Source organism: Mustela erminea, chromosome 21 (assembly GCF_009829155.1).
Source record: "Mustela erminea isolate mMusErm1 chromosome 21, mMusErm1.Pri, whole genome shotgun sequence".
Classification (NCBI taxonomy): domain Eukaryota; kingdom Metazoa; phylum Chordata; class Mammalia; order Carnivora; family Mustelidae; genus Mustela; species Mustela erminea.
The window spans coordinates 38,896,077-38,920,932 of NC_045634.1; the positions used below are offsets into that span (position 1 = coordinate 38,896,077).

Genomic DNA, 24,856 nt, shown 5'->3' on the forward strand with positions numbered 1-24,856 from the left:
TCGCAGGATTTAGTGGAAACCCTGCTCAATCCCACTCCCTCCGAGGAGAAAACCAGTTTATAGACAAAGGACTAAAATTTCCGTGAGGCCCACTTGCTGGCACTTACAGCCACATGAACACTTCCAGGAGGTTCTAGAAGGAAAGCTGCCTTGTTCCTCCCAAAGAACTGGTCGAAGTGACCTGCTCTCTGAGAGCTGACGTGTTCACTGAGACTGACGGAGACTCGGAAAGGCAGATACAACGTCACAAGGGGACTCGAAGCGCGGCTCAGCTCCCGGAACCCAGGAGGACATTAAGCGCCAAAGTTACGCCCACAAACAGTGTCTTTCAAACCTTCCTCGGTCTTCTTTTGTGAACCATTAACTCAGAAATGCAGCTGGACCTGCTTCTGGAGAATGTGGGCACCAAGGAACCAAAGCAGGCAACGGCAGGAAAACGGGGGATAACCGAGTGGCTGTCCTGCATGTGGCGGGGAAGCCTCGCAGAGGTCGTGAGAGATGGCACCCCTGAGCAGGCATGACGGGGTGTGGCCGCAGAGACCCGGGCCTGGTGTGGGCCAGTGGGAACGGACGCCGGTGTGGCCGCATGGAAAGGGGGTGGTGGGTCCTCAAGAAATTCAAAGAACTACCCCAGGACCCAGCACGTCATGTCTGGGTATCCGTCCATGGGTGCAAAGCAGGGGTGAGAATGGTGACCTGCAGACCCATGTCCTCGCGTGGCTACCACTCCGTCCTGCCCACGGAGGGTCTGACACCTGCTCTGACTCAGCCACTCCATCCGTGCGAGGTCCCAGGAGTGCTCACTGCCTCGGAGACACCGAGACGGCCGTGCCAGGGTCTGGGGGGCAGAACTGGGGCTCTGCCAAGTTCGGGGGATGGACGGGGGAGGCCTGCACAGCACTGACGGGGCACTGACCACCACTGACCTGCGCACTTGCAAACGGTCCAGATGGAACACTCTGCTAGGGATGTTTCACCACAATTAAAACAGAAAGGCTGCATGACAGAAGGAAACTATGATGATCCAGATCATCTTTCTAAAGAGAAGGAGAGAGAAGGGGGCCGAGAGCGCGCACGGCTGGAAGCTGTGGGAAGGACGCAGCCCGGACGCAGAGGGCCCTCCATGCGGCCCAGGCCCCGGCTCCGCACCTCCAGTCCAGGCACGGCGTGGGTTGTCAGACTATCCCCACCACGGACGAGCAGAAACAAAGGGAATGCAGAGACTGCGCGCCCGTGACCTCGGGCGGCTGGGCCGGCCCGGCTGGCAGCGGCGCCGAGGGCGAGAGCAGCGCGGAGACGGAGCCGGGGCTCCACGCCGGCGGGAGGCCGTCTCGGGCGCCCGCAGACGCTCACCGGGAGGGGGGCAGGGACGCCACTAGAGTTAGGGGCTCCACGGCAGCTGGGTCACGCCGCCCCAGCGGCCCCAAGGGTGTGTGCCTCTGTCTGGGGCCTCCGTCCTCCTCTCACAGAGAGGCGTCCGGGGGAGACCTGGGGACCCAGCAGCCGGCCACTTCATGCCCTGGGACGCAGCTGTGTCCCTGCAGCGTGCCGGGAGAGGGCTGGGGCTCATTAGGAGTGTCGGACCCCAGCAGTGCCAGGACGCATGGGCAGCTGGCATCTGCGTGGCTCTGGGACCCTCCGGGGTGGGACGCCGGCCCTCCACACAGGGGGTGTGGGCACGTGACAAGGTGACACAGGGAAGGAGGCTGCTTGGGGTGGTGGGGACGGGGGGATGGGAGGGCCGCAGTGCTGTCTGCTCGTCTCTGTGCGCAGCTGGGGCGTGCCGGGCACAGACATGAGTCCCTGCTCAGCCCTGAGTGTCACACAGGTGACCACCTCGAGACGCGGTTCCTGCCTCGCTGCCTGGCGTCCTGCTCCCCTACGTCCTCATGTCCGCGCACAGCTGGGAAGGAGCTCCAGGGCACGTGGCCGAGGTCGGTCTGCTGGGAACCCACAGTGCTCACGCCCCAGTGGGTGACCCCTGGGTGACAGTAACGGGCAGAGCCATGGCAGGGATGGGGACCTGCAGGCTCAGCAGGGCACACTGCTGCCTTGTTATTATTTATCAAATGATGGAGGCCTGGACGGTCTTATGGTCTTGCTCTAAGTGCTCTCTGGGATGTGGAAACCGTGGGCATTCTTCCAGCCATGGCATAGACTTGGCCAGACAGACCGTAATGCAGAACGTGGATGTGTGTCGGGGAGGGGGCACAGTGCAACCAGGACAAAGCCCACTGTGGTCTCTGGAACGGTGGGGACATCATTCTAGGAGTAAAAACCCTGTTTGGGGTCTCGTCAGATGAACCGACAAGCTGGTGTGTCCCAGAGAGCTTGGGGAAGGTCGGCCACGACGAGATGCCTGGAGAGCGCAGGCCACACGAGCAACACGATGTGTCTTTCTAGTACCTTCCAGGACGTTTCTCCAGGGGAGAGGCTTTGGTCAAAGATAAATCCCACCGCTCAGGCTGGTCCTCGGAAGGTGTCACGTCCCGCCACCACCGCAATCCCAGTGCCCCTGCTGGCCGGTCCAGCGTCCGCCCCGACGCTCCACGCACCCATGTGGACTTGTCCCAGGCTCGAGAGCTCAGAGATACCAGACCCGAGTCCAGCGACTCAAGTTCCAACCATTGCACGGCTGTCGCACGAGTGAGTCTCATGAGGACTCAGTCAGACCTGTCGTCTTGCTTCTGCACCGGAGAGAGCACTGCGTGCTAGGAGTGCGGAGTCTGGAGCCACTGCAGGCACCGCTGCAAGGCGCTCAGGGACACTGCGGGGCTCCTGGAGCATCGCCCCACGTGCACGGAGCTCCGTTCCTGGAAACTGCCCCCTCCTCCTCCTCCCCGGGGTGGCAGGTCACACCGGCCGGGGTTTCACATGGAATTATGACAGATTTGCTTCCAGGGCTGAAGCGGCCCTGTCCACTGCCGGGGCACCGGGGTTCTTCTAAGTAACACTTAAAAAAAAAAAAATCAGAATTAAAAACTGAGTTCCGCGTGAAGTCTGACCATAGGACTCAGGAATCAGAGCGACTTAGAACTCTGGAGGTCCAGGCCTTCAAAACCGGTGAAGCCCCACACGCCCACCTTGTCCGCCACTGCTCCTGCTACAGTGGTGAGTACTTCCCAACAGAGAATGGCGGAGGGACCTGCTACTTTTGGAAATCCCGGCTCGGGGTCACTAAAGACATGGCGTCGAGGATCACGCACGGGTTATGTTCCTGTCACGAGGGAAGCTGGTGGCTCTTGTGAGCGCATCTGCAGAGGCGCGCTGTGCACTCAGGGAAACCTGTTTGTTGAGAGCAAATGAGAACCAACGAAAAGCAGAATCGGACCCACACACAGAGAACGAGCTGACGGTCGCCCGGGAGAGGGGTTGCGGGGACGGGAGGAACAGGTGAACAGGAGAGCAAGGGGCAGGCTCCTGGTGATGGAGTGCACGGGTCAGGGAGACGGAGGTGCAGGAAGGTCTGTTACGTCGTGACAGCGGGGACCGACACGGGACAGCGCAGACGCAGTTACACTGCAGGGAGCACCCCAGGACACGGAGCGGGGTCCGGCCCCTGCCTGAATCTAATGCGACGTTGGGGGCCAACTCGACTTAAATAGAAAAGAAAGAGAAAGCAAGCAAATCCTGGAGGAGTCGCCCCGTCTGCTGTGAAGTCACCCTGCCCCCTGCCGCAGGTCCTGATGGGGTCACGTCTGACTCTGATGTCCTGTGTTGGTAAAGGAGGTGTTGCAACCAGAAGGGAAGCTCGAGTCTCAGGAGAAGCCCGCTGGGAGGGTCCTTCTCCGGGGGTGGGCGTGAGGTGGAAGGTGCCTCCTGGAGTGCCCTGTTCAGTTAGTAACCCTACTGTCAGCTTGGACCTTCTCCTAGCTGAGCGGGACGTCTCCCCAATTAACTCGGTAATTACGGTAATCTGGCTGCCGGCCATCTCTTGCCGTTTCCATCATTACGTGCAGGGGCACGTGAGGTTAGGCTGTGGTGTGGCTCCTGGTCCCAGTCTGCCTGGGGCTGGGGGTCCGTCCAGGATGGCCCTCGTGTGCCGTCAGGAATGGTCTCGAGAGGGAAAGGTCCGCTGCAATTATCTTTGCTGAAGCTGGAAACCTAATCCTGTTCTTAAAGAAAACCGGCATCTGAGTTGATGAAAGAGGTCATGTCTGTCTTCAGTTGTGGAATAGGAAAACCCAGACTGTTCAGTAGAAAAAGTCCAGAGTGCAACTCTCTGATGAGAAAAAACTTAAAATGAGCAGTCTCTTGCTTTAGAAGGCATTTAAAGCCTGTGACAAAACCGTCTTTCTATTTGAACCCCTGGCAGGCTCCCGAATGCTCCTAGCACGTCTGTAAGCAGGAGGCTTTCTAGAATTACGTGCTTCTGGTACTGTTGCTATTACTCTAGTAACAATATTGGCTGGCACTGAGTGTGCACCGACTGTATACTTCTCTTCCCAGAATGAGAGTCAACATCCATCACCCCCGCCCATAAGTGAATGCGGGTCACCTCCGTGCACGTGTGGCCTTCCTGTCCCACCGATGGGGAAGGGGAGGTTCTCCTCAGCGGAGGGGCCCACAGGGAGGAGGGGAGCCAGGCTCTGCCCCAGCCACACCCTAGCCGCTGCTCCGCAGGAAGGGCAAGAAAGCATCCGGTGTAAGCCTGAGACCCATGGGGTGAGCTCCTGCACTGTTTTTACCTGCAGCTAGAACGAGTAAGCGACCTGTTTAACATTTCAGGCGTTCAGCTCTTACTGCTCCTACTCGGAGGGCAATTAGGAGCGCAGCCAGAGCTCGCTTTGCTCAGGTGAACTCTCTGAGCAGTTCAGAACAGGGGGGAAGCCCGCTGGGCTCCCTGCCCCTCCAGCAGTCATGCCTCTTGCCCCCAACTGAAACCTCAGACACGGCCACTCGATCCCGGGGTCACTGATCCCACCTGGCTGTGCGACGACCAAGAGACGGGTCCTGTGCGCCCGGCAAACTCGACTCTGCACCCCGGATTATTTTCACCTCCTCTTACTGGGTTTGCAGAGCTGCCAGTGGGTACCGGGATGGAGAGCCGCTGCCTTCAGACCCCGGCTGTCATGCACCTGCCCGGCCCCGCCCCCCCGGGGAAGGAAGACCGTCTGAGCTAAGACAGCAAAGCAGGCTGAGACGTCACCCCTGACGCAGAGGAGGCCAGTGTGCGGGGACGCCATCGCAGGTGTGCACCATTCAGGGTTCCAGGGTTCCCGGGGGGAGGTCAGAGACGGTTCCAGGCAGGAACGTCCTTCTGCTCATGGCCTTGCCCCCAGCAAGCGGCCACTGTGAGGACACGGCATTAGAGACCGGACCCGAGGGAGAGGGGAGGGAAGGCATTCCCGACCTGGCTCACACAGCTGGCCTGACTCAGGGTGCTGACGGCTCTCATGTAGCTCTGGTTCCGCGAGCGGAATTTCGGGGAGTTGTAGCTGGCTGAGGGGTCCAGGCCGTGGCCGGCAGGCACGTCGCTTGTAGCTTGCAGGTAGCTCTGGCTAAAAGAGAAAAGAAACGAAGAGAAAAGGTGTTCTGTGAACATGCACACGGAAGGGGCAGAGCAGAGAGGCTCGTTCCAGTCCACGCCAAGAGGCCGTTGGGAAGTTTCCAGCTGGATGTGTGTCTTTTGGTGGACATCCCAGCATTAGGTCCACACCGCAGGTTCAGTTACAAATGCAAAGTTGTCAGAAGGGATAGGGGATGCTGTTTACAAAGCTGCTTTGAAACCTGACTGTTTGTGGCCAGGTAACGAAGTTAGGATCCTTCCAGGTTCACGAAATGTGCCAAAAAGCACTGTAACTCACATAGCACAGCACTGGACGTGGCTTCTGAATTTAAGCCCAAAACCTGAGAATCTTACAAAAATCATGTTAGCTTTTGGCAACTTTACACACTCAGAAAAACAAAAGGAAGGCCAAAAGTCTTGCCTTTGGTTGTAACTCAGGCACAGTTGCGCGGGTCACGCACTGCAGCAGAGAGAAAGAGCAGGCTGGGAGGCCACCCCACCTCACCCTCACACTGGCTTTGTTCCTCCAAACTCCCTTAAAAACCAGCATTCTCTGATCCCCCTTCATGCTATGCTCCCCCGTGTTTAAAGATGGGGAGCCCGTGAGGGCTTGTGCTGGGCAGAAAGGTCAACTTAGCTTAAACTTCTGGTCCACTGAATTCCGTTTCAAGTTCTGCAGACCATATTTTGATAACAGAGTAAATATTCATTTTATCTGATCCCAAGCTGCAGTTGTAGGACCAGATGTAGTGAAGCCTCTCTCCTAGTTTGGGTCGCAGTGGGAACACCAACAGGGTCAGTGCACGGGCCTGGACGTAAAAATGGGGGGAAGTACTCGGTTGCCAAGTCTGACTCCGTTGCCAGTTCAAGTTTGTTACTTGCTTTTCAGAGTGAATTCCTGATGTAATTTGTTTTCTCTGTGATTTACCTCTTTCTGTAAAAATGGGTTAGCAGAGAGAAACTTGGCCTCAATTCTAAGTTCTGAGTAAGCAGTGCCCATTTATTACAGATATAAAGTCTGTATTTCTTTCTTTCTTCCTTTAAAAAAAAAATTTTTATTTGTTTATTTGACAGAGATCACGAGTAGGCAGAGAGGCAGGCAGAGAGAGAGGAGGAAGCAGGCTCCCCGCTGAGCAGAGAGCCCGATGCGGGGCTCGATCCCAGGACCCTGAGATCATGACCTGAGCCGAAGGCAGAGGCTTTAACCCACTGCACCACGCAGGTGCCCCTAAAGTCTGTATTTCTGCCAATATTAATAATACTTACTTTTACATATCAGTAGAATATAATTTATGTTGTAAATTATATCATGTCCATTTTTGTTTTAAAACCAGGTGTGTAGCACATTTCAGTTCCCTTCACTGATAACAAAATAAAACAAAAAGAAAAAGAAATTAGCTGTCATACAGCTGGTTCTAATTTTGTAATTTGGGCATCTAATGGGCACCTAGACTCCTGGTTTGATCCCACAGCTCCAGGCTGGTGGGGCCAGGCCTGACAAGCCAGGCAAGACAGGTGGGCAAAGCCTCAGGCGTGGTCACCCGTCCTGAGTGCCGCAGGAAGTGGCCAGAGTCCAAGGGAGCAGTGAGATGCCGACAGACTGCGTCCTGGACTGGCCTGCATGTGGGGCTTGGGGTGGCTTGACAAGTGGGTGAGGTGTGTGTGTGTAGCTGCCCCCCAACCCCAGCCAGGGTCTGCGTGTTTTCAGTCCAGCATTGTGTGCGGGAGCCTGGAACCCTCCAGCTAAACCCCTGACTTAGGCTTTTGGCCTCACTTCTGACTTTGCAAAAATGCAAAATCTCTGCATCTCCCCTCTCCTTGCGTTGCTTTGAAATGGCTCAGGTCACACTTTGCATTTCTGCCAGTCGGGGGCGATTTCTTACTTTCTTGCCACATCCTAGCTTTCCCTTCTAACACCACCCCTCGCCCTCTCCGCGTTCTCAGATGAAGGGTCTCGGGGCCCCCGAAAGATTGGGTCTGTCTCTGTCTCCACACTTTCAGCTCGGTGGCTGTGAGGGAAGAGAGGTCCTCAAAATGAAAGCAAGTGACCCTTTTGGTGGCTTCTGGATGGCACTCACACCCGAGGAAGTCTATGTTTCCAACATGTTTCCTAACACCCCGTGATCTCTTTCCTCCAAAGCGGAGCAGTTGTCACTGTAGAAAGCTAAACACATTTTTTCCTCTGAAACATTGACTCATGATGGCTCACGTTTGCTACAATATTGTGCTGGATACGCCCGGAAGCATGTGACGTGGCACAAACCGGACACTGAGTCACTGGTGCCGGCTCACACACGGTGTGCAGCAGAGCTAGACCGTGCCGCCAGTCAGCTCCCAGATTCATGCTTTTAGCCCCAAGATTGCAGCTGCTGAGTCAGAGAAGCAGAGGGATATATGGCCCTTCATTTCATATATCTTAAATAGTTCAAAAAACCCCTAACTTCAGCCTCACTAGACTTAAGAGGATTTTTTTTGGCAACCGTTCAGCGTTTCTCAATACCACCGTGTCCCAGAGAGACAGCTGTCCAAGCCGATCACACATCTGGAGGCTGAAAATCAGACCTGATGCTGAGGGGCCCAGGTGGGGCTCAAAGCCGACGGCGGGCTCCTTCTCCGGCACACAGCGTGCATCCCCAAGCCCCTGGGACCCTTACTCCAGGACAGCCCTGTGCCTCTGCAGAAACCGTCCTAGGAATCCCACGTCATTCTGACAGCCCCTCAAAGCCCCGTGGTTATTCCCCAAAATGGAGAGTTCCTGCTTTGGGATCCTGGTTGCCGGGGGGAGAAGCACATCTTCATGTCTAGTTTTGCCCTGGCTTAGAGAATACGAAAAGGAAACCATAGAAAGGTTTCCAGAATAACACAAAGATACCTTTTTCCCGTTTTCCCCTTCTGAATGGCAGCCCTGCTGGCCCGTCCCGCCAGTGTGGAGGCCCGAGTCAAAGGCTGCCGGAAGGCGATGCGGGGGAGCAGAGGCGGCTTCTCAGAGTCCCCACGCTCCCCCCACGTCCCCTCGTGTCCCACCCCTGCATCCTCTGCTGCCGGTGGCTGCCCTGGGTCTGTGGGCTGAACCCCGGGCTCAGGGGCTCCTCCCTGACGTCCGACCCCGTGAAACGGACGGACAGAACCGAGTCTACGCGAAGCAGGCCCTGTCTTCAGCGACGCCAGTCCCGTAAGCAGACTCGGGATCCCCGACGAAGTAGCCCAGGCCTTTCTGTCCAGCGCCGTAGAGGAGCGGTAAGCACTGTGCAGGTTGCGGGAAGGGGAAATCCGCACCCAGTGTGTCCCTCCCAGAGCCACAGGCACCCTCCACATCTGCTCCGCACGAGGAGTTAGGAGGTGTGTCTGCTGTCGTGTCTTCCCCTGCTTGGGGCACAGGCTCCGGCCCCGAGCTCAGTCATGACTGTTTCCTGTCTTCAGGATGGTCCGTCAGAGGGGCAGGACCCCGGAACAGGCCTGAGCCCCGAGACCGAAGGGGGACACGGAGCGCGGTCGCTGGTCACCCCAGGTGAGCTGGAGGGCAGGAGAGGAAGGGCCACCTGCGCACAGCCCAGAGCGGAGGCGGCAGTGGCCCCAGGCAGAGCCATCAGGGTCACACATCCCACTGGGGAAATGGTGTTGGGGGATTTGGGGCAGAACTAGATGGTGGCAAAGATAAAAAAAAAAAAATGGTAGTGCCAAGTGACCGTTCTGAACAATTCGTCAAATCTGTTCATGAAGAGGAGACTTTTCTGAGAAAAGTCATGAGTTTGGGGGGTGAGCCACTGTATTTTTAGAAAGTGAGAGGGTGTTGGGGGACAGAGGCCCCAGGGGGTGGTGGGGACAGCTGCCCCACGTGAACACAGCCCTGCAGGCACACTGGGCCCCCCCCCGTGTTCCCGGCGCCCCACGTGAACACGGCTCTGCACGCGCACCCGCCCCGTGGCAGGTGACGGGTCCCGCGGCGCACTCCGCGGCTGGCGCTGGGAGCACACGGCGGGGGCAGCCTGTTCCCGCCCACTCGAGCCCGTGTCCCCGCAGACAGGTTTCTGCTCCTTGTGGGCGTCTGCAAAGCGCGGCTCGCAGTAACAGGACCTAACGTGTCGTGTTTCCTGAATATTCAACACAAAAGGCTTAGGGGGTGCCCAATGTGGGGAGCGCTTGCTTAATGGTGACAAACACCCATTTTCTTCGTCCTCGGAAGGCCTGGATGTGGGGAGGGGACCCAGGGCAGCGGCTCTGGTGTTTGGTCGCGATGTCTTGTCCAGCAGGAAGCTGATAGGGAGGGGGCAGCCCATTTTTCCCTGGAAGATTTTGTCTCAACAAAACATTTCAACTGTTTAAACCTTTTTAAAGAGAATAAAAAAGAGATCCCCCTGTCCAAAATAGAAATCCCAGAAGACAGCAATAAATACGCAGTCTGTTTCTACCCATGGAAACCAAGCTGGTGTAGGCAGGGCAGAGCTGCGGCGCACAGCCCAGTCCGCTCTGCGGCGCAGTGACCCCACCGCATGCTGTCCTTCGTCCTAACTGCAGGGGGTGACGGGGCTGTCCCTGCGGCTCTGCTTTTCATTCCACCGGCACAACCTCCTTTGTGACTCGACCTTCCAGCTGCCCCATTGTAAAGGCTAGGTTATCTGGCTTCATGTTTTTGTTCTGTGGGACGTCTCTGTGGGTTCAGATCCGTTGTCAGATGGGAGCATGCGCCTTCACTCCGCGGCCTGCCATCTCCGGTTCTTACTGGGTCACTGGATGAGCAGAAGCGTCGCCTGTGACGCCGAGGGTCCCTCTGCAGTGCGGACCTGCTCTCTTTGCGTGGTTCTTCACCCAGGATGGGGAAGAGGGTCCTTCACCCAGGGGACCCTCGGCCATGTCCGGGGACAGGGTGGGTCGGGCGGGGGCATCTAACGGTCGAAGTGAGAGATGGGCACAGCGGGCTCCCGAGAGGAGACAGCTGTCTGGCCCCAAACATCACCAGGGCCGGGACGGAGAAGCCCAGCTTACCCTTGGACCAAATTCACGCCGTCTTACAAGCAGCCCGTCTCCAGCCAGCAGCACCCGACCCACAGTGTCTTCAGGCACACCCTGAACATTCACTACAACAGACTAGACTTGGGGCCCTAAAATGGACCTTAACAAATGCCGGAAGAACAGAAATCACGCCACGTGTGCTGTGGGACCGTGGCGACATCAAGCTAGAAATCAATCACAGCACGGTTTCTGGAAAACCCCCAAGGACTTGGAGGTTAGACAACAGTCTTCCAAATCCCTCATGGTTCCAAGAGGAAGGGTTTCGATGGAGATGGAAGGACCCCCTGTGCAGGGTGAGGGCGGGGAGGCCGTGCTGACCCTCAGCCACAGAACAGAACGAAATCTCGCCATTTGCGACAACACGGACGGACCGAGAGGGTGTTATGCTGAGCGGAGTACGTGGCCGAGAGAAAGGCAATGGCACAGGGTTTCACGCATATGTTGGATCTAAAAAACCAAGGGAACAAACACACAAAACCCAGAAACAGACTCTTAAGTACAGAGAACGAGCCGGTTGTTGCCAGAGGGGAGGGTCGCGGGGAGTGGGTGACCGGGCTCAGCAAGCACGGACTGCGGACTGTGCGCTTTCCAGCTGTCCGTCGATGGTCCAACGAAATACAGTCGGGAAGGGGCGCCTGGGGGGCTCAGCTGGTGAAGCGTCTGCCTTCGGCTCAGGTCATGGTCCCAGGGTCCCCGGATCAAGTCCTGCGTGGGGAATCCCCGCTCAGCGGGAAGACTGCTTCCCCTCTCCAGCTCCCCCTGCTTGTGCTCACTCTCTCCCCCCATCTCTGTCAAACAAACAAACAAACAAACAAATCTTTATACAAAAAGAGGAAGAACTACAGTTGGGTTTTGGATATTTTGGATATTTTGCTAGCGCCCTGGCCTCAGTGAATGCCATGATTTGTTCTAGTATTTGTTCTGTACTTTCCTTAGGTTTTCTGGGTGAGCAATCTTGTTGTCTGAGAATAAACAGAGTAAAGTTCTTCCTTTTTAATCTCGATGTTATTTATTTATCTTGCTTGTCTTATCTTGCTCAGCCGTTGTCCACTCTAATGTGAAGTAGGAATGATAAGGTTGGCGGCCCAGCCTTTACCGAATCTTAGATAATCTCAGTACTTACGCGCTCCACATCCTATGCAAACACGCTTCCGCCTTCCTCCAGCTGAAGGAGCTCCCTTTTCTCCTGGGTTTGCTGAGAGCTCTCTTTTCTCCGCATGCTTTGATACGAGATCACTGGCGGATCCCTTCACTGATATTTATTTATTTACTTACTTCCTTATTTGTTTATTTATTTTAAAAGATTTTATTTACTTGAGTGAGTGAGAGCGAGAGCGAGCGGGTGAGCAGAGGAAGGGGCCGCGGCAGAGGGGGAGAATCCCCACACAGACTCTACCTTGAGCACGAGGCCGAACCGACCTGCGACCCCAGGACTCCAACCGGAGCCGAAACCCAGCGTCAGCCGCCCGGCGACCGGGCCACCCCGGCGCCCGCCCTCTCTGACTGATGGACACAATCAACCGTGCTTCCCGGGAACGAGTCTATTTGGTCACGAAGAAACTGTGCTCGGTTCTTTTTATGCATTATTGGATTTGGATTGTTAATACTTTGTTCATTTAAAACAACTAGTAATTGCCTCTTTGGGTGACGTTTGGGTACCGGACTCACACAGGCGCATAAACAAGCCGAGAGGGACCTGCTCCCTCATCCTCGGGTGACTGCGTCTGGGCACGCGGGGTCACAGCCTCCTTTCACGATTAACGGGATTTCACAGTGAACAACCGCAGCCAGAAGTTTTCTTTGTGAGGATGTTTTGAACAAAGACTTGAATCTTTTTAGTCCATAATACAGTTGTACAGATTTTCTAGTTCTTCTGTGTAGGTATGTTTTTCAAGAAATTGGTCCAATTCATAGAAGCTGTAGAATTCGTTGACATAAATTTGCTTACAGTTTTCCCTTATTTTCCTTTTAATCTCTGTTGGATCTGTAATCACTCCTTTTTCTATTCCTCATATTTGTAAAATGTATCTTCTCCGTTTCCCCTTTCTTAAAGTGATCAGTCTTGCTAAGGGTTATCAACTTTATTAATCTTTTCAGAGAACCAATATTTGCTCTTCAGTTTTTCTTTATTGGTCATTTTATATTTTACCGATTCTCCTCTATGTTATCCTTCCCTTAGCTTGGATTTAATCTGCTCTCCTTTCTTTGCTCTTTAAGGTGGCAGCCTGGATTGCTGTTCCTAAGCCTATTTGTCTAACAGAAACACTTAATGCATGTGGAGGCTGCTTTAGCGGCACACACAAACCTGCACATGCTGGTACCCACCATTGTTCAGTTATGGACAACTTACGATTTCCCTTGCGACTTTCGTCTTTGACCCATGATTTATCCACGGGTCTGTGATGAGCTTTTCTAGTTGTCCTACAGTACCTTCCGGTGCTCAAATCACACATACACCAGTCCACTTATCGTTATTCTGTGCATTACTGAGGCTGTTTCTTCCCCAACATTTTACCTCTCTTTTCTTCAGCTTTTATATCCGTTGATTTGTTTCCAAATACCAAGACTTCCCCTTCGGCTTTCTCAGTCTGCCCTTAAGCAGTGAATTTCTCACTTCAGATCAGGTGCTCCTGTTTCTGAAAGGTGAGCTGGTTCTTCCCACTGTCTGTTCACTCACCAAGACCAGCTTTTCCTGTGAGACACAGACCCTTATAAGAGCTGCTTTCAAGTTCTTTTTGGATCATCCAAACATATGGGGCATGGCAGGTTCATCTGCATGTGTTTCTTGCTAGTGAGCCTCATGTTGGTACAACTTTGCATGGCTTTTTCCTTCATCTTCCTTAGGTCCAATGGATGTTGTTGACTGAGACTCTGGATCCTGTTATCCTCCTCTGAAGAGTGTTGATTTCTGTGCCAGGGGGTCATCCTGAACTGTGGAGGTGGGGATTTGCACATTCACAGGATGGACCCATGGAAAGCCCCAACTGTTCCCCGAGTTTAATATTCACCATGTTTTAGATATCTTGCTATTTTTTAAAAAAATATTTTATTTATTTAACAGACAGAGATCACAAGCAGGCAGAGAGGCAGACAGAGAGAGAGGGGGAGAAGCAGGCTCTCCACAGAGCACAGAGCCCGATGTGGGGCTCGATCCCAGGACCCTGGGATCACGACCTGAGCCGAAGGTAGAGGCTTTAACCCACTGAGCCACCCAGGCGCCCCGATATCTTGCTATTTTTAAGACAACATGAGTTGCTAGACTTTAATCCCTAAACTTTTTTTTAAAAGATTTTATTTACTTATTTGACAGACAGAGATCACAAGTAGGCAGAGAGGCAGGCAGAGAGAGAGAGAGGAGGAAGCAGGCTCCCCGCTGAGCAAAGAGGCTGATGCGGGGCTCGATCCCATGACCCTGAGATCATGACCTGAGCCGAAGGCAGAGGCTTTAACCACTGAGTGACCCAGGCTCCCCTAATCCCTAAACCTAATCCCTAAACTCATTTCAAAAACTACTACACAGCAGTTCAGACATACCTGCCTGTGGCTTGCCCATGGGTGTCAAAACTATGAGGCCTTTGCACAACGGGGTTGGACATGACGGTCTTCACGAAAGCACTTCAGAGATGAGTTGATGCCCTGGTTGCAGAGCCTTCAAACCCGCTTCTCTTCCCCTCCTGGAGAATCTCAGACATGCCCCATATTCTTTTCATAAGCTTACTTTCTGCTTACTTAAAGAGTCACTGTAGAGCTCCTTTGTGAGTCTCGGGAGAATCTGCAAATGCTCATGAGTGTTCCGTGTGGCGACAGAGCTGTGCACCCCGGGCTGTCAGTGCTCAGAGTGACCGCAGAGCCCACACCTGGAATCATAGGGAACAGTGTCTCTGAGGTCAATCCAGCTCTGCTGAAAGGCTCCCCTGGGTTCATTTTTACTCAAAGTCTTTAAATTGGCCTCACTACTTACATCTCTACCAGGAAGTGTTGAATACAAGTAGAATAGAAGATATCAATTTAATTCTTTGAAATTTAACATTTCTGAGGTTTTTTTTTTTAAATTCAATGGGCTATAACATATTTCCTATGATTTATTTTTCCCAAGAGACACAAAACACAGGCCAGGATTAGTGAACTTCTACAAAGGGTCAGCGTCAACAGAGAGGGACCCAGGGGACGAAGACCAACCTCAGGCAGGACTGACGCTGAACGGGCCCCACAAAGGTTTTCTTCTCCAGCGTTAAAATGCTCTCCCCAGTAGGTTTATCCAGCCAAATGAGTCATTTATCTAAGGAGCATTTATTGGTGCCTATCACAGAAACAAGTTGATGGGATCATTGCCCCTTGTCCTCAAGGAGCCGGCTACGCTGCCCATAAATTTTAATGGAATTCGATTTTCTGAAGGATGTTTTTAAAGAGATCCAATGTCTTCCTGAAAATCTTGTCTTTGTCTTACTTCAACTGCTTTACAGTTCAACTTCTGAAATGTGTTTTAAAGGAAAGTGGCAATGTTGTGAGGGGTATGAATTAGACTACACTTTAAGGAAAGCAGAGAGCTCAAAGAATCAAAGAGAAGGTGTTCAGGACAAGTTCCGACTACTAACCCTCCACATACGGGTGTTGATATCTCCGTATTAACAGATGTAATGTGTCGAGAGAGATGAAAAGATCTGCTCTCAGCACAAAAGTATGTGTCTGCCGGCCTTCAGAGATCAATGAATGGAAATAAGAAATATTTTAAAATAAGGGATAGATTTTTATATCAATATCGTATATTTATATGTACAGTACGATGCAGTACGGAATCCATCGGGGATCTATTATTATTAAATACTGAGTGAGTCACAGCCACTTTAAACATGGTGTGGACACTCCTTGAAGATTAATAATTTCCCTAGGCCCACGTTTACAGGTGGCTGCCGGGACAGGCAAACACAGGGAGGCAAAAAGCAGATCCATGGTTGCTGGGGGCCGGGAACTGACTGCCCGAGGGTCTGGCTTTCCTTTCGGTGTGAAGACATGTTCTACAAGCGATCATAGTGAGGCCCGCACAGCTCTGATATACAACACTGTTGAATCGTGTGCTTCCCATGGACGCATCGCATGGTGTGGGAATCAAATCTTCCTAAAGCTGTTAGAAATTAGATATGAAAAGTGCTGTGTTTAGTTTCATAGCATTTGGGTCAGAGGATCTAAGCAGGCCCTGGAGAGGGTTTAGCAGGGGAACAGTCACGGCAAAGCTTCCACATTGTCCTGGGTGTTGGTTACGGTTCTCCAAGGAAGGTAATCGGATAATCGGATAACCTGATAATCAAGCTCGTTTCATAAAGGCAAGAAAGTCTTGGCGGAGGGGAGACAGAGCGCCCCAGGTCTGAGCGGTGATACGGTGGAGCTTCAAGCACAGAGATGCCACGACCCAAGCGTGTATACTTGTGTCACACAGAAGCATTTTAAACATCCGCCACGGATCTTCACGACTGCGTGATGAGTTAACATGAGCACAGAGCCTGTCCCGGTTTGTTTCCAGAACAGAGAGCAGGGCCATCGCTGGCTCACAGGGCCGAGATACCAGACGACCTCAGGCTCCACCGCCCCCTTAGAAAACAGAACATGACGTCAGCCAAGGCACGGGGTCTGCAGGGGTGAGCGGCCGCCGAAACGAGCGGGCACAAAAGCCTTCAATTTCTAAATAAAGAAGTCCTAGACCGGAGGGGCATTTGAGGCAAAGGAGGACGGAGGAGGTTTGTAAAGCTGGTGTGAAAAGTTCAGGCTGGTCTCAGTCGATGGTCCGACCTGGGCACTCCGGAGAAATCCTCGCGGTCACCCGCTTGAAGTTGTGAGCAAAGAAAACTCGGGCGAAGGTGGAAATTGCTTCTCAAGGATGTCATAAATCTCATCGTGTGCTCGCCATCCGCAGGAGCGGTGACAGAAATGCAGATTAAGTGTCTCCACCAGCGTCCCCGTAAGTGATTCCGCCCCCGTGAGGAGGGAGGGAGGAGCGCTGAGAGAGCAGATCGGACGCCAGAGGACCTGGGTCTGAAGTCGGAGTTTCGTCCGTGGCGGCCTTGCAGAAACCGCGCACGCCGCGCCGTGCCTGACCCACACTTCCTTCCCTCGACTATGGAGGCCAAGCGGATCCCTCCCGACGTAAGTCAGGGGCTTGTTGGGAGGGTCCGGGAGCTCAGGCCGTGGAGAAGGGGGACCCTCGCTGCGGTGTCACGCCCTCTGCCCACGCCTGCTGCTGGTGCTTCTGTCTTGAATATTGTTTGATTCTGCTCCGGCGCCCGCTGCACGGTGCATCATTAGTTCCTGACGCAGAGTTCACTGGTTCATCGGTTGCTGGTGCCCTGGACGACATGTGGCCGCAGGCTGCTCGACCCGCCATCGCAGGGACCCCACGGCGGACAGGCCGATGCTGAGCTCACTGCTTACAGAGAGCCGCTCTTGTGTCTGGAACTTTCCATTATTACTCACAGCTATGCCTTCTTCTATGTTTGAGACTTCCTTTTAAGACCAAGGAAATAGGTTTTCTCTTTATAAAAATTTCTGGCAGTTATTGGTTTGTATTTAAAGGCTAGTGTCAAGGCAACAAGAAAATCTCACTTAGTGAATTTGCAAATGCTAACCTGTTCCCCAACTCCCTGGCGCTTGGGAATAATGCAGGGTCCTTGACCACATTTGCAGAGATGGGTTTAAGATGTTTAGTAAATAGAATTCTAGGTGATTCCATCGGGGGTAGTCAGTGGACTGGACCACACTCGAGAAACACAGATGCACAGATACAGGGGTAGAGACCCACTGCAAGACCTTTCAAAGAACGTGCATTTTTATCCGTCTCACCCCGAAACAACAAACCCACGAATGAAGCGTCTTTCCTGCGGGGTAGGACACGGGCAGCTATCCACACTGTCGGCCGGCTAGGATGCCCTGGTTGCAGGTTACATAGCCACGGGCCCTGGAAAACAAGCCTCCAGCCACGCAGATCCTGACCATGCGTGAGCAGCATCTGGGATACAACGGAGCAAACCTGACGTACTCACCTGTGCGGGTACCTGCCCTGAGCCCCTCCCCTCAGGCACAGAGCAGAATCTTGTGTCGGCAGTCCCCACAGAGGAGCGAACAGGGTGGCCTGGGAGTCCCGCGTCGGGGTAGAGAGGGGGCGCACCCGGAGCGCTTCTCGCTGGGAGCACTGAGTTCAGTACTTGGGTCTCATCCGAGAGTAAATGGTCAAATACTGAACAGCAGTTTCCTGCCCGGAGAACGCTGGGCCAGTGGGCACACTGGCTCAGAACGGCCAAGTCTACCCGCCGCCTGGATCCCCGAACAATCACGAAGACAGGAAAGACTGCTGGGAGCCCCCGTCCGAGTCGGGGGAGCAGGACCACAGACACACACAGCTCCTCACCCCGACACCGCTGGCCAGGACAGCGGGATGAGTGACTCAGAGAGGCCCCCACACTCAGGTGTGGCTCCCAGACTCTGAATGGGCTGTGCGTTCCAGTGACCAGACTTCCAAGTGCCCCGAAAATAAAATGTCAGAAGAAGACTGACAAGTAGGACAGAAGGATTGTTGCTGGCTGGGCCGACCGACTTCATGGCGTCTAAGTAGTAGTGGATACGCTAGGGAGTTAATTACATTAACACACCAACGAGTGCGTCTAACGAACGCACCATCACTCATTAACTGGTTACCCATTTATCCGACGACGACTCCCCGAGCACACACATGCGTGTCGTGGTGCCAGGCACAGAGGGAAACGTGCACACGGCGTGTCCCTGCCGCGGCGGCGGACACAGCAGATAGACAGCCAACTGCCTAGCCTCAGACCCTGAAGACCAAAGAACTTAGGGTCACGTTCAGTTCCTCCCTCACGAGGCAGTGAGCAGGAAGAAGACAGACAAGGGAATCTGAAGACAATGGAAACCGGGTGCATCCCCTGGGATGAGAGCTCAGCCGAGCCTGGTACGGGTGCCCGCCCCGTGGAGCCAGTCCGTCCTGTCGGGTACGCCCCTGCGCGCGGGTCTGCCCCACAGTGGAAGCCGCATGCTCTGCCTCAGGGAGGCGGGTGCTGCGCGGCTTGTAGCTGATCCCCCCCGCCCAGCCTTGTGGCCCTTCAGCCTCATCCCACAGCCCCGACCCACCGCCGGAGCCAGCGTCTGGCCAACCGTGACTCTGTCCCCGGTGCAACCCCCATGCGGCACCCGGGAGCCCTGTGCCTCGGAGGCGGGACCGCGGCCTTCCTGAGCAGGATGTTCCTGAGAGCCCTGTGGGGTTCGAGGGGCCAGACCCCCACCCTGGACATCTCATCAGGGTCCTCTGACCCTGGGCCCCGGGGGACGTCTGCTCACCAGGCAGCCTCCAGCAAGGACCCTGCTGGGTGGTCTGGCCACCGTCTGCCCCCACCGTGTGTCTCTGCTCTCTGTTCCCATCAGGCCCCCTCCCCTCGCTTCAGTGTCGAGCCCAACCGCCCCCGCAGCAGCGTCCCACCTGCTGTCCGCACCCCTCTGACGGTCCCGACTGAAGCCTGCCTTACCGCGGAGCGGACGCCATGAACACTCGTCCCTGAGTCCGATTATCTGAGGCATCTGCTCCAAACCTGGGTCCCTCTGTCCCTCAAAGTAACATGGCAACAGGCCAATAATACCGCGACCTCAGGGCCTCCACGCCGTGCCCTTTCCCAGGCCCCTCACCTCCACCTCACCCCCTCCTGGCTTCCCGGCTGGCTCAGGTCGAGCTGGACCCTGCTTCTTCCCCAGTTCTGAGGTGTGTCCTTGCCTCAGGCCACTTGCTTCCCGTTCCCCTGCCAGGAGGCCCCTCATCCAGGAGATCCACACAGCCAGCTCCCTGGGCACCCCCAGCCCTGCTAGTTTCAACTGGCACTGCCCGCCGTCCACCCCCACCCCCTCCCAGTTCCGTCAGAGCCCCCAAGTCAGCTCGTGCTTCCCGCGGCACAGGTCGCCTTCTGGACGCGTCACACTCATTACAGATCAGCGGTTCCACCCACTGCCTGTCTCCTGGGTCAGAGAGCGAAGCCAGTGGGGCTGGGTGGTCTGTCTCATTCGTTCAGTCCACACCTAAGGCAGATAGGACAGTGCCCGGCCCGGGACAGGAGCACGAGAGCTGGCTGTGACCCGAACGCACGAATGGATGAATTGCTGCCATCACTGGAAAAGCAATCCCCCCTCTCTGCCGTGCTCAGTCAGCTGAATGGGTCTGCCCAGACCAGCTGGGTGCCGTCCTGCCACGGCCTGGGGACAGTCTGATCGTGGCACACACAGAGCAAAGGACAACGGAGATGCTGGGTTCACTGTGATGTTGTCTGGACCTCCGTGGACTCATGCTTTGCGCCATGTCTAGCCCTGGACACCTGGTTTTATCAGCCAGTACATTCCCTACTTAGCTGGAACCTTCAAAACCAAAGATTCCTGACAACGTGCAGCCTCTAAGCAGTGGTCTGTCCATGGATGGCTGAGTTTTAAAGAAAGGCCCAATTTCGGTGATGTGTATTAGCCACGGTAGGTCGTTACTGACAAGTATCACCATCATCTGACGCTTCCTAGTCAGGCGCGATTTCGCCCCCCACACTGCATGGGTTCACTTGGCACGCGCTTAGTGAGCACCTCCTTGGCGCGCACTTACTGAGCACCTAGCACGCGTGGGGAGCCACGCCCAGCAAGAAAATTATCCTCATTCACCGACTCACCGGTCTTCTCCTCCAACTAGTACTTACTGAATGCTTCCGCGCAGCGCGCACTGTCCCAGGAGCCAGGAGGGTGGTGGCGAGTGTGACCAGGGAGCACTCGTCAGGGAGATTACAGGGTGTGATCTGTGTGGAGACAGGTCGTGGCCGTCCAGGTCGGAGGCAGGGAGGCCGGTCGGCGGAGAGACGCTGCGATGCTCCAGCTCAGAGGCGGGACTGGGGAGGCAGAGGCCGGCCGTGCTCTGGGCCTCGCCCCGCAGGATGCAGGGGGCAGGCGGGAGCACAGCCGAGGGCCGTCGGAGACCTCCTTACTGTTCACACAATTGTCTTTGTGGCTTTGTTTGGGGGCATTTCCTCCTTCGTTTTCTTACGCAGCAGTCAGAATGGGACCTGGATATTTCTATTTCTTGGAAATTCTTGAGCTCAAAAATAAATATTTAAGTTTTTTAACCTTTGCTTTGGCCATAGTTTTGACCTACAAAACACCTCCAAAAACCCTGCAGAGCCAGCACACACCCTGCGCCAGCATTCTGTAACATCAGCGGCGCACAGCGTCCCGGAGCCATTAGCAACATGGGATGCTACAGGCAGCTCGCCGGAGCTCTACGTCTTCCCACCGATGGCGTTTTAGGGCCAGGATTTGGGCCGGGACTCTTGCTGCCGTTGGTTGTCCCGCCCGTGGTCGCCTCCCACCTGCAACAACTGCCCCACCTTCCCTTGCCGTGCACGACCTGATGCTTTGGAACAGCACCTGTCACTTGTTTTGTAAAATGCCCCTTCTTTGGGGCCACCTGGGGGCTCCGTCAGTTAAGCGGACGACTCTTGGATTTGGCTTAGGTTGTGGCCCCTGGGGCCTGGGACGGAGCCCCGCATCGGGCTCCCTGCGTGGCGGGGAGCCTGCCTCTCGCTTCCTCTCCCCTGCTCGTGCTCTCTCTCGCGCAAATAAATACGATCTTCAAAAAAAAAAAACAGAAGTCCCCTCGTCGGACTATGTGACGTCTCCCAGGGTGAGCTGGAGGTAATGCATTTGGGGCAAGAATCCCACAGAAGAGACGTTGAACTTTCTCCTATACCCAGGGGTGCCCGGGGTCCTGGTGTCTCAGAGGGCGTGTGAGGGCACTGGGTTCATCCTCAGTGGCGTGTCAGTGGCCCCCGGGAACGTCTCTCAGCGTGGTTTTCTCACCTGCTCACACGTCCTGCTGCAGTCGTGGGCGCTGCAGGGTGGCCTCGTGGTGACCTTCCGTCCCTGCCCCTTCCTGCCCAAGTGTTCTCCTACAAGGAAGAACTGTCCTGCTGCCCAGGCTGACCATTCTGTCAGTAACAGAGTAAAGTCAGCCCGGACTCATGAGCTGGGGGCTTACGACCCAGCGGTGTTCACCAGCCACGGTCTGGGCCACGGGGAGCCACTGGGAGCCCCGCAAGCTGCTGTCTGCGTCTTTGCAACCTGCCCCCGCCCCGGGCTGAGCACTTCTTCACTTTCTGAAACCACCTGGTAGTCCATCTGACCTGCTGTCTTCTCTGCCCTACATTGGGGTCGCACATGTGTCCAAAGAGCACGACAGGTTCCTTTCCCTGGAGACTGGTATTGAGGAATCAAGACCCAGGTGCCGGGTGCTGGTCCTTGCTTCCAGGCCCTCAGCAGATGGCGTGGGGAGGGCTCGGTGTTAGCCCCGCACCACAGGGGCACCCACGTCAGTCCCCGCGTCCGGATCTGGTCTGCGTCTGTGTGCACATCACGGCGTTCCCACTCCCCGTCCGATCCCAGTCAAACGCCACGGTTCTCAACTTCCCTCGCGGGTAAGGTCTTCCCCCGACAGTGAGGTGTGTGGGTCTCACCGCCACCCCGTTCAGTTCCCCGTGGGGGCCTCATACTCATCAGCTGTGCTTACAACTCTAACCCACGTGCCCCGAGACGCGCGCGTCCTCCCTGGGGCCCCGAATCGGTAGGATCTGTCTTTAGTCTCACCCCTGTGGTCGACGTGTTTTCCAAAGTCTCCGTCCGGCTCACTCCCTTCTCCCCCACCCCCCACCTCCACATCACCACGTCTTTTGTGTGTAAGAACCTCACTGGCTTTCACACCTATTGCGTTTGGGGTCCTTGTTGATTTCAGCTGACTATGGCTTGGGCCCGTGGACCATGAACATGGTTCTACAGATTGGAACCGCCTCAAAATGTGTCCCCAGAGGGGTGTGGGGCTCCCTTCATGCTCACGGCCAGTTCCCGCTCCTTGCTCTTCCCACCACGTCCTGTGCGTAACGGTCAGTCCTGGATGGTCGGGTTGAGGGGTGTGATGGACTCCCGCATCCTGTGCTGGGGGAGGAGAGCGTGAGCACGGCAGATCGGGGACGAGCGGAGGGACCGGGAGTTATTCTGGGGCCAAGTGCAGCTGAGAGGCTTACCAGACATCTCTACGGAACCACAGCTGGGCACTTTCCTGTCCCATCTGGGATCCAGACAGAAGTGAGAGGTTCATGGGAAAATCTGGGTGACTCAGCCCAAAGATGATCTCTGAGGCCATGCACATGGGCAGGGTCATGCAGGAAGGTCACAGAGAGGGGTCAGAGCCCGAGGTGGCCTCGGGGCCCCGGGCGCTGGTACGTGCAGGTCCAGCCAGAGGGAGGGGTGGAAGCCGACCCGTGACTAGGATGCAGGTCAGAGCCCTTGGAGACGGAGGCTTCATTTGTGCAGAAGGCTGGTGGGGGGGGGGGGTGTTGCAACCAGGAGACGCGGCAGCAGGTCCTCCGGAGCAAGTGGGGAGGGGGGACTGGCAAAGGCTGTGGGCGGCCATCAAAGCGGGGATCCGCGGGGCGGGGCTGCGGAGGGCTGGGGACCAGGGAGCAGAACCCCCGAGGAGGGGCTCGCTGAGGCCAGCAGCGGCCTGACCCGGGTGTCACACCCAGCGTCTCGCACCGCACGTGACGGGAGGGAGTGGAGACAGTCCTCACGCGAGAAACAGTGCAAGCGTGTCACCACGTGTCCCTGCGTCCCTGCCCCTGCTGCCCCACACACGCATGCTCTCCGCGGGGCGTCCGACCGCCCCACCGCACCCCAGCCTCTCCCGTCTGCCTGCAGGCGACGCGCCCCTCCCAGCCTCGCTGGAACTTCCCGCCACACCCGCCCCCTGCACCCCACTTACTTCATCTCCTGGCCGCCTGCGCCCCTGGCACCCGGATCCTCCGCGGGACCTGCTCCTGCTGGGGCCGGCGCGACCCCCGGGCTCCCATCTCCCAGAGGCTCCCTGCGCACCGCGGCGCGGCTGCCCGCCCCTCCGGCTCCCCTTCCATCTTTCCGGACACTGCCTGGCAGGCAGCCCTCGCTCCGCGTCCCGCCTCTGCTCCGCATGTTCCTGCCGGGCCTGGGCGCCCACCCACACGGACTCCTCACACGGCTCTTTTTGTGATCATTCCCCAGTACACAGCCCCGCCGCGGCCACCAGGACGGGCTACGTAATGTTGCAGCAACAGAGCCTCCGAAACACGGGCTCCAAATAAACCAGGTTTATTTTCACTCTCCGCCACATGCCCACCGTGAGCCATCTGGGGACTCTGATCTACGCTGTCCTCTCCCTGGGACTCGGGCTGAAGGAAGCACGGCTCCCAAAACTGCTGGGCGCCACGGCCGAGGGAAAGACGGTTCTGGAGGGTCAGGCCCTTCGAGAGGAGACGCACGTCACTTCCCCTCACGCTCACGGGCCACATGCCGACCCCGTGGCCCCTCAACCCCTGGCGGCTCTGGTGTGCCCCTCCCCACCAGCCCAGAAGGCTGAGGACGACAGGTGCTCAGTGGGCGGCACCGGACCGGGCAGATCTGGGCCGAGACGGCCGCCCGGCAGCCTCTCTCCTCCCTGGTCGGCAGGACGGTGCACGCGCTGCTCGTCTCCACCGTTTCAAGCTCCACGTGCCCGGAACAGGACTCAGCAGGCCGCCCCTCTTGACCCTAGCCCACAAGAGCCCCTGCGACCTTGGGGGAGCCATCGCCGGGCTCTTCCAGAGACCACGCACGCGCACGGACCTCTCCGGCATCTGACCTTGCTCTCCTGCCTCCCCACACTGCTCTCAGGGACCCCCGGTCTTCACAGACACTGACTCGTACCCATGCAGTCCAAGCGATCTTTCCAAAATGGAACTCTGCTAGTCTGCTTGAAAGTTTTCAGTGCCCTGTAGGACCTTCAGGAAAAATATTTTAAGAAAATTACTTGCCTAGCCAGCAAGATTTCTGGAACACAGTTCTGGTAAAGACGGTGCACGCCAAGAGCCCCCTGCATTACCAGCAGGAACCCCATCCGACTGAGCCCGGCTGCACTCTCCTTCGAAGCAGTGCAGCCCCGCAGACGCTAAGCACCGGCCCTGTGTCAGGGTCACTGAGACACGTGCCCTGTCCTGCGCGTCAAGTCCGGGGAGCGGGGCAAGGGGAGGACCAGGTTGTTCCCTATGAGGCCACCTGTGCCCGGGAACACGTCCCGCCCTGTCGGGTAACAGCCACCGGCCGCATAGGGTTTTACCACACAGAGGCGAACCACCCCTTCAGCAGAGAAACTGTCCCACGCTCTCGACCTCCCGCCGGGATTTCTGGCTGTGGTTCCGAGAGAGCACGTGCTTGCTGACCTACTGCTCTATGAAGTGAGAGGCACGTGCTATTTACTCA

General features: G+C 56.1%; 1 protein-coding gene across 6 annotated transcripts in view; it reads right to left on the reverse strand.

The window, feature by feature from the left end:
• The window catches only part of DLGAP2 (DLG associated protein 2), a 779,475-nt gene that overhangs the window by 56,548 nt on the left and 698,071 nt on the right, over positions 1–24,856 (reverse strand). For all 6 annotated transcript variants that reach the window (XM_032329112.1, XM_032329109.1, XM_032329110.1 and 3 more), the window contains one exon: positions 5,354–5,501. In XM_032329112.1, coding sequence (XP_032185003.1) covers positions 5,354–5,501 — 148 coding nt within the window. The remainder of the gene's footprint in view (positions 1–5,353; positions 5,502–24,856) is intronic.